General features: G+C 45.8%; 1 protein-coding gene across 1 annotated transcript; it reads left to right on the top strand.

Annotated features, from left to right (window-relative positions):
- LOC8071117 (homeobox-leucine zipper protein ROC1) lies at nucleotides 462–6,304 on the top strand. Its single transcript, XM_002443920.2, has 12 exons — nucleotides 462–752; nucleotides 1,028–1,187; nucleotides 2,034–2,296; nucleotides 2,426–2,543; nucleotides 2,845–3,498; nucleotides 3,593–3,694; nucleotides 3,813–4,013; nucleotides 4,172–4,346; nucleotides 4,467–4,738; nucleotides 4,837–4,932; nucleotides 5,267–5,670; nucleotides 5,773–6,304. The coding sequence occupies exons 2-11, from the start codon at nucleotides 1,104–1,106 to the stop codon at nucleotides 5,645–5,647; spliced, it is 2,346 nt and encodes a 781-aa protein (XP_002443965.1). The 5' UTR covers nucleotides 462–752; nucleotides 1,028–1,103; the 3' UTR covers nucleotides 5,648–5,670; nucleotides 5,773–6,304.

Genomic DNA, 9,998 nt, shown 5'->3' on the forward strand with positions numbered 1-9,998 from the left:
TATTTTTATCTATATTTAATACTCCATGCATGCATCTAAAAATTCGATGTGACGGGAAATCTTAAAAATTTTGCAAAATTTTTCAGGAACTAAACAAGGCCTTAATATTATCATATACTAGCATTTGACATCCTGAGGCACCATGCATGCCAGCCTTCACATGAACAGCATGACCAGTGTCAGCTGGTTCAAACTTTGAATACTCCCCTCTATTTTTTTTATAGCACACAGCTAAGCTGCCGCACTGTAAAAAATTTGGCAGTAGCAAAATTTCAAGAGAAAAAACAGGTCATACACGGAAAGTCGTACTAGCAGTGTAGTAGTAGTAGCTGTCACCGAGTACGTACGTTTACTCCTTGCCTTTCTCTCTCTATATCTCTACCCCCCTTCTCTCTTTCTCTCTCCTAGCTCGCTCTCCTGCTGCTCTGACTCTCTCTCCTCTCGCTGCTGCCTGAGCAATAACGCTGCACCCTCTCTCAATAAATGCGTTTGCATCCATCCGCTCTCCACTCCCCCAGCTCGCAATAACTCCTTCCTCCCCATCTCCACATTCTCCCATCTGCCGTTCCCCTTCCCCCCTCCAAACCATGGCGTCTTCTTCTTCCTCCTCCCCGAGATCTCGCCGTGCTCCTTCTCCCGCCTTCTGCTAGCTGCGTGCGAGCACGGCCGGACCGCTGGTTTCCGCGGCTTCCTGCATGCGATATCGCCGACAATCTTTGGAAGAAGGGCATCATCACAGGCCGGGATCGAAGGTACAGATCGCCTGTCTCAGATCTCGCAGCCTACCCGGCTTCCTCCTCGCCTTGTTCTTGCCCTGCGAGCCCTTGCGTGTGCGTGCCCTAGATCGATCTGCTAGCTAGCTACCTAGCTGCTGCCCGTGCTACAAGTTACGTGGCGTGTAAGCCAGTGATCTATCTGTGGACATTTTCGGGCTAACGCTTACTATTTTCTTCCTCTCTCTTGGTTCACTTGGTTGGTCTCACAGACATATATATGTATATGTGACATGCATATCTTTTTTGTGCAGAATATGAAAGCTGATGATAGAGAGCACGAGCTAGGGTTTGGGAGGCACTAGCTAGGACCGTGTGCTGCCATTGTTCATGACGCCGGCGAGGCGCATGCCGGCGATGATCGGTCGGAATGGCATGGCGTTTGGGTCCTCGTCGGCGCTGTCTTTAAGCCAGGTGACTACTCCTCCAGTGACAGGGAGAAATCTTTTGGAGTGTACAGGATCAGTCGTCGTCTCACTGAGTAGCTACTACTAGCTACTAGTTTAACTTTTTGTGGGGCAAATAATTAATGTTCCTGCTTGTGCATATCTTTTTCTTGCTGATTATTAATTCCGTGAGCTAACTATAGGATGTACATATATGCAAGTATTTATGGGAGCGATGTTCAACGATACTCTGGCCACTAATCAGCTATTTAATGTAAACTGAGTAGTACCGGCCGGCCGGTAGGAGGAGGAAGAAGAGACAACAAGTTGATCGATGTTTGTTTTTTTTATGGAAAACTCATCGAGTGTATATATGACCATTGTGTATGTATATACGCAGTTGGTGATCTCGTTCTCGATCCTATATATACCTACACACATGTTTTGTTCCTAAAAGTAAGAAGTACGTATACGCGGTCTACTGTACTACATGATTTTTGTGCTTAGTTTTCATACTTTTTTAAAAAATTTACTAGCCCTCATAAAAGCAAAATTCTTGTCTTCTCATTTTGAATGGAAGCACCTTCCTTTTGTCATGCATACATCACAACAAAATTAATGAGGAAGTGTTGCTTCAGTCAACTGTTCGTGCATTAATTCAGCATGATTCTGCATTCAAAGTCTTTTTGGAGTAGTACTGCTCCAAAAGTTTTTTTTAAAAAAAAAACACTTGTTGCATCTTTAATGTTCCATTAACTTTGTGTAATCCACAGATCTCCTCGATTGCATTATGAATCGTCCTTAGCTTATACATGCAAGTATCAAATTCTCATAGTATCTGTGACTCTTACAAATTTTGGGACTGAAATTGCAGGCTGACCTCCTAGACAGCCATCACCTGCAGCAAGCGTTCCAACAGCAACTCTTTGATCAGATCCCAGCCACCGCAGTGGATAGCAGCGACAACATCATCCATGGTCGCTCCGACACGCTGGTAGATGAATTTGAGAGCAAGTCCTGCAGTGAGAATCCTGATGGCACCTCTGGCGATGATGGCCAGGAAGACCCCAACCAGCGGCCAAACAAGAAGAAGCGGTATCACCGCCACACCCAGCACCAGATCCAAGAGATGGAGGCGTAAGAACAATGGCTTGAACTCTTCCTTTATATAAGCACCATTTAAAAGGGCTTTATTTGTTGATAGATAATTTTATTCATTAAAAATCACGTCTGATTGTTTGGGTGTTGTGAATTATGATTGATCAGGTTCTTCAAGGAGTGCCCACACCCGGATGACAAGCAGAGAAAGGAGCTCAGCCGGGAGCTCGGCCTCGAGCCACTGCAGGTCAAGTTTTGGTTCCAGAACAAGCGCACACAGATGAAGGCAAGCTCTACCACACAACACTACATACATTGTTCCCGACTCTGACATTATGATGCATGGTAGACAAAGATTGAATTTATTTTGATTAGATTTCAATCCACTTGTGCATATTTGCCGATCATGACCTGACAACGTGGCAAGGATATTAATTTAATTTGTACAAACAATAAAGAGAGCTAGCATTTTGAATTGCATCATATGAAATATGATGCCATGGCATGCATGGAAAGGAGAACATAGAATATGTGCAAGTATGCCAGTCTCTCGCTGATAATGCAAACGTGATTATGGGTGTATGCAGAACCAGCATGAGCGGCAGGAGAACGCGCAGCTGCGCGCAGAGAATGACAAGCTGCGAGCTGAGAATATGCGGTACAAGGAAGCACTCGGCACAGCCTCCTGCCCCAGCTGTGGCGGCCCTGCCGCCCTCGGTGAGATGTCCTTTGACGAGCACCACCTCCGTCTCGAGAACGCTCGCCTCCGTGATGAGATTGACCGGATTTCGGGCATCGCTGCCAAGCACGTCGGCAAGCCCATGGTCTCCTTCCCGGTGCTCTCCAGCCCACTTGCTGCTGCTGCCGCCCGATCCCCACTTGACCTTGCTGGTGCCTACGGCGTCCAGCCTGGTGGCCTCGGTGCCGACCACCTATTCGGTGTTGGAGCTGGTGCCGGTGATCTGCTGAGAAGCGTGTCAACCGGCCAGCTCGACGCTGACAAGCCCATGATTGTAGAGCTGGCCGTTGCTGCCATGGATGAGCTCCTCCGAATGGCGCGGCTTGATGCGCCGCTGTGGGGTGGGGGCGTGGCAGGCGTGCAGCTGGACGAGGAGGAGTATGGCCGGATGTTCCCGGGTGGGCTCGGGCCGAGGCAGTACGGGCTTCGTCCGGAGGCATCTCGAGACAATGCCGTCGTGATCATGACACGCGATAGCCTTGTTGAGATACTCATGGACGCGGTCAGTGACAAACTAATTGTTGGGTTTTCAGCTGAATGGATTTTCTTGATCTCTGCTTGCTGATCCATGTGATTCATCAATCTTCTGTATGCAGAACCGATTCGCTGCAGTGTTCTCAAGCATTGTGTCGAGGGCTTCTACACACGAGGTGTTGTCAACTGGTGTGGCAGGGAGCTATAATGGTGCATTACAAGTGGTATGTATCTTACATTTCTGTTCATGGTGTGTTATTGTTTGATCAGAGTCAGTGTGAAGACTGATGAATGATGATGACCAATATTCTGTAGCTGACAATATTGGTTATCCACTTGCAGATGTCAATGGAGTTCCAGGTGCCATCACCACTGGTGCCGACGAGGGAGAGCTACTTTGTGAGGTACTGCAAGAACAATCCCGATGGAACGTGGGCTGTTGTTGATGTCTCGCTCGACAGCCTCCGTCCTAGCCCTGTTATGAAGTGCCGGCGCAGGCCATCAGGATGCCTTATCCAAGAAATGCCCAATGGCTACTCAAAGGTCAGTTAGCTCCTTGAAATTTTTCTTGCCCAGTTAACTGCGCGCGTTTATGTAATACACTGAATTGAATGTACACATATTCAACATGTGTCTCCCAGCAATTGTGATTCCTGTCAGGAAGCTCATGTTAATATCACCATGGGTTCTTGTGCATGCAGGTGACCTGGGTGGAGCACGTTGAGGTTGATGACAGATCAGTGCACAATCTCTACAGGCCTTTGGTCAATTCAGGCCTCGCATTTGGTGCAAAAAGGTGGGTTGGCACACTGGACCGACAATGCGAGCGCCTTGCCAGTGCCATGGCCAGCAACATCCCCAACGGCGACCTCGGTGGTAAGTACACCCATATGAATTATAATGCCCAATGAAAAAACAAAGATTGAGATTTGATGCATTATATAGGCTAAGTATATATGGAACCATAGATCAATATGTGCATCCATGAAATTGCAGTGATCACAAGCATAGAGGGGAGGAAGAGCATGCTGAAGCTAGCTGAGAGGATGGTGGCGAGCTTCTGCGGCGGCGTGACAGCATCTGCCGCACATCAGTGGACAACATTGTCAGGGAGTGGTGCAGAGGACGTCCGTGTTATGACCAGGAAGAGCGTGGACGACCCGGGCAGGCCGCCGGGCATCGTCCTCAATGCCGCCACCTCCTTCTGGCTACCCGTCCCACCCAAGAGGGTCTTTGATTTCCTCCGCGATGAGACCTCTCGCAGCGAGGTATGCCATACGAACGCATGTCACATTGCCAACACTTTCTCTGAACGGCATGTGAGTGCTGGGCTAAGTATTTTCCTGCCAAAATTTTGAATTTGCAGTGGGACATCCTATCCAACGGTGGTGCTGTCCAAGAAATGGCTCATATTGCCAACGGCCGGGACCATGGCAACTGTGTCTCCCTTCTTCGTGTCAATGTAAGTGCTCATTCGTGCCTTTTCTTTCAAAAAAAAAGTGCTCATATCAGACCAAATTTAATCCATTTTCTCAGAGAAGTTCGCATACCGCTGAATAACCTCACAAATTTAGCTCCTGCTTAATGAAAAACGTGGCTCTCAAAAAAAAACTCACAAATTTGGTGTTGGTATGCACGTATCGATGAGACATCGGTGAAATTAATTGACAGACTAGGGTCACATGAAGCTGAATCGTCTTTTTTCCCCTGAAATCCTGAATTATTCATCATGAACTATTCATTGTCATCATGTTTTCAGTGACAATTGGATCCATTATTATCATTGTGTTATGCAGAGTGCAAACTCGAACCAGAGCAACATGCTGATCCTCCAGGAGAGCTGCACCGACGCATCTGGCTCGTATGTGGTGTACGCACCAGTGGACGTGGTGGCAATGAACGTGGTGCTCAATGGCGGGGACCCAGACTACGTGGCCCTACTGCCATCGGGCTTCGCTATCCTCCCCGATGGACCACCCGGCATGGCTCCCCATGGAGAGGGTGCCGCCTTGGAGACTGGCGGTGGTTCCCTCTTGACGGTGGCGTTCCAGATCCTGGTGGACTCCGTGCCTACTGCAAAGCTCTCCCTGGGCTCTGTAGCAACTGTGAACAGCCTCATCGCCTGCACCGTGGAGCGCATCAAGGCTGCCGTCTGCGTGGAAGGCAACCCACAGTAGCCTTCCATCCATATGATCTCGAGGTACATGTACATGCCACTCGATCGATCTATATAGCCATCCATATGCAGCTAGCATCCTTCCTGTCAAAAATAAACTTTCAACCGTTTGAATGTTTTTTGTAGGAGGGGGGCAGCAAGGTTTTGGGGAAATATTAGTGGGGAGTCAAGAACGCACCTCAGACTCTCCTTGCCATGTGGTGCTCATACTGCAAGCGAAAATTCAGTTCGTTAGGAAAAAGAAGGCGTCACCACTATGCAAGGGGGGATGGTTCGGGTATTGACTTCCCCGTTGATCAAGTCTACTACAGAAAGGATGCTGCGGAGAAGATGCTGTTTCTGGATCTCTTTCAATATTTTTAGGGTTTCCATTTGCTGCTGTGTACTTCGTCATGTTCGTGGTGTCGCCGTTGTTCAGGCTAAGGTGCCTGTGCCTGCTCGTAGCTAGAGAACAGAGATTTGTTGCGTCTTTTTTTTTTTGGATTTGCAAAGATTTGTAGAATCTAGGATCAATCATTTCATAACCAATGCTTGGCTAAAACGTGCCCGTTGTTGTTTGTAGCTTTTTGCTATTTAAAACGATGCAATTTCAATCTCTGAGTTGCTAGCTTCTTGTTTTCAGAGAAATTTCAAAACGAAAAGAGCAAGGGTTTCCATCCACTGGAGACCGGATCGGAGATACACATATCAACTTCATTTATTTTTTGCATAGTACGTATATATTTTTCGTTGAGAACTAAGAAAAGCAATTGTGCAGTTACAAGGAAACAACAAAACGACGTGCTCAAACCGAGCGAGAGAGAGCAACCAAAATAAACTACTGGTTTGAGTAGACATTAGAAACTAAATGCAATCATAGCTCTCAATAAATCTAACATCCTGCTTGAATCCATAGAATGAAGTCTCATTTCAGGGATCAGATTCTAGCAATTGGATTCCCCACACTACTTCACTGTGCATTACTAGTGTTCCGAACCGGCGGTTAATTAATGAAAACCTAGGAAGTTTTCAATGCCAATTCAGGACACAAACTAGCAGCAAAAAATGATTTTCACCACCATCTCGGAACTAAAACCGATGGTGAAAAGTGCCTAGCCGCACGAACTATCCAATGGCATTGAATTAATATGCCGCTCCACCCACGTGTGCTTCTTCGTTGACAGTGAAAACTCTCTCTCCTCCCTCTGATCTCTCCGGCTCCTCCATTCCTCTTGTACGAGCATCTTCTTCCTTTAGCTCCCTCCCTCCCTCTCCCTGTCTCTAACCTCGGTGCTGAAGGATCTTAATATCGCTTAGAGGAGGTGAATAGATATTTCTAAAATTTAATATAAAAACAAAACTTCATAGCTGATTAAATAGGGATCGGAACTTCCAATGCGCGTCAGAAGTTAGCATCAGAACTTCCGACATTGTTGGTATGAAAAAAAATGGATGTATGTCTAATCAGTCCTAGCTCAAATCAAACTTCGAGATATGAGTTCCTGGATGTCCAATAGTAAGTCAACTAAGCACATGCACTCACAAACACACACAACCAAGTAGATCAAGATAAACACACTATTATCACAAATGATTATTGTGATGCTGTACCCTTTTATTAACCAAGGCGTTTATAAAATCCAACGCCTTGGTTAATGTCTAGGATTAATGGAGGCGGTTGTTTTTATTAACCGAGGCAGTAACATTAACAACTAACGGCCTCATAAAATCGATTAAAAATGCCTCCATTTTTGGAGGCAGACCTCATAAATGGCCCACCTTAGAAAAAAAAAGGCCGAGGTCCAACAGGCCCAAGCGAGGCACGGCCACCGCAACGAGTCCAAATACATGATTTGCTCCTCTCTCTCTCTCTCTCTCTCTCTCTCTCCCAACTCGCACGGCCGCGCCTCTCTCTCCCTCTCTCATGGTCACGGCTCTCTCACTTTCTCACACTCATGGTCTCACCCTCCTCTCTCACAACGTCGTTGGTATCCTTCTCCCCTCCCGAGTGCACCCTGTCCCTCTCCATCACCTTTTCCTCTCCTCAAGTGGCATAGCCTCGCACGGCAACCCTCTTCTTATCCCCTCCCCGGGAGACACGACCTTCCTCACCTAGGCGTGGCGGTGCTCCTCCCTCCCCTTGGTGCGGTGACGCCCCTACCTCCCACATTTCTCCCTCTCCTCAATGGCGGCGTGGCGGTGGACCAGATGCCACGGTGGGCCAAATCTAGGGAGGGGGCAGCAGATCTATGATAGCAACAGCAATAGCAGCCACGACGGTAGCGGATCTAGCAACGCGGATGCATGGGGGCGTGCAGCGTCTCCTCCGATGTTGGATCTAGCGACAACAGCAGCAAGCGCCAACCTAGGATGGTGACGCGGATCTAGTGGCATGAGGCCCAGATCCAAGCCCGATTGGGCTGCAAGATTTTTTATTTTTTATTTGATTTACCGTGGCGGACATTTCAACTGCCTTAGAAAAGTTTTATTTACTATAACCTTTTGGCCGAGACAGTTGTGATGCCCGCCTCCATTAAGTTTTGTGTAGTAGTGACACAGATATTGCAATTAAAAACATAAATAAGACAATATTTGTCTTATCAAAGTTTGGGCCTCCATGTGAGTCGTACGTCTTCATTGAGGACGCCATGAGTGACCACTCTGGGGTGCACTCTAGCAGGGCCTCTTTCAACTACTCTCCTCGATCCACTAACCTTGATCTCTTCCCTTGTAGAGGCGAGATTGAGCTCTCAAAAACTTATCGTGGCATATACCACAACCATGGTTGCTCAAGGTGACTCATAGTTGTCTAGGAGCCAGGCTCCAAGAGTAATAAATACATCACGAATTAAGATGGAATCAACAAGTGCTCGAAGATTTAGATTGCTCTCTTGTGCTCGCGAACTCCCAATTTCTCACTCTCTCAACCCAACTCACAAGATCTCCTTGAATTCTCACAATAGGGAGTGGTGAGAGCCAGAGAGACTTTTGGTTCAAATATTGACATGGGGAGGCAGCAATTGGCTGTCCAAATGAGGAGGAGGGGTATAAATACCCCAACACACATGAACTAGCCATTATGTCTATCAAACGTCAAGATTCCAACAAAAACTCAGAACTTTCAACATTAGATGCTGCTAAGCAACGTCCTAAGGCTGCTGAGCAATGAGTTGAGGCTGCTGAGCAACGAGCACAAGCTTTGGAAGGCTAGGTCTCGATGGTGGTCGAGACAAATGCACAGTTACAAGCAGAGCAGCAATTCCAACGTGATGAGCTTAGTTCTTTGCATCAAACATAGAGTGGAGAAGTTGCGCGTCTAGTGAAAGAGCAACTTGATCAACAAATGGCTGATTTCTTTGCACACATTCGTTTTGGTGCTTCACAGTCTACATCATAGAGTTTAATACCTATAGTTGAATAAATTATTTGAGGTTTGAAAGTAGTGTGAGTTATTTTGAGAGTTCCAAGTGTTATTAATTTTTAGCATTGCAAGATTGCAACATTATCATGGTTAAAGAAGTATTGAGATAAATATTATTGGTCTACTGTTGTGAGAATTGTATTGATACATATTTCTCGAGACATTTTTGTCACTACTCCACACATGGGTGATAATGATAAATCATTTGCCACAGCATCTATAGTTCCACACAATTGAGGCTTTATCTTGTGACAAAATGTGTCATAACTAATATTTTCACAAAAATGCTATGTTTTTTGTGATGAAATTATCGATACAACTTGTCTTATCAATTCTCACAAAAAGATCATATTGTGAGAACAAGTTTTGCCTCCGTAATTATATGTAACGATGAGTTACATCACAAATAAAATGCATTTGTGTTGATAAGGCATCACTTTTTCCATATAAACAGTGGCAATCAACTAGACACAATTGCAACTAAAATAGTGAGAATGAATTTCGACACAGAAAACTTATATAATGGCGAAACTTTGGTCACTGGTATGTAGTCTTTAGTGACAATATAATTTGTCACTTTTACAGCAGTAATTGTGACGACCAAATTGTCGTAAATACTCTATAGTTGTGTCAATTATTCTAACCACTGAAAACAATATAAGTGCCATTTTTTTACCACTAATACATATGATTTTGTGGCAACAAATGGGGACACAAATGGCCACTTTACTAGTGGCACTACACTTTGTCACTAATGAGTATGGTTATTTGTGGGGAACGAAAAATCACTAGAGTATTTTGTGAGGCGAGTATATGTGGCGACTAGTGGTGATTTAAAAAGTCGCCACAAAGGCTGGTTTGTGGCAAAAAAAAAGTTTTTGTGATGAAAATTTTCTCCACAGAAACCCTTTGTCGTTGTTGTGATCATCAAACCATAAACATAACACCATGC

Source organism: Sorghum bicolor, chromosome 7, assembly GCF_000003195.3.
Source record: "Sorghum bicolor cultivar BTx623 chromosome 7, Sorghum_bicolor_NCBIv3, whole genome shotgun sequence".
NCBI classification, from domain to species: domain Eukaryota; kingdom Viridiplantae; phylum Streptophyta; class Magnoliopsida; order Poales; family Poaceae; genus Sorghum; species Sorghum bicolor.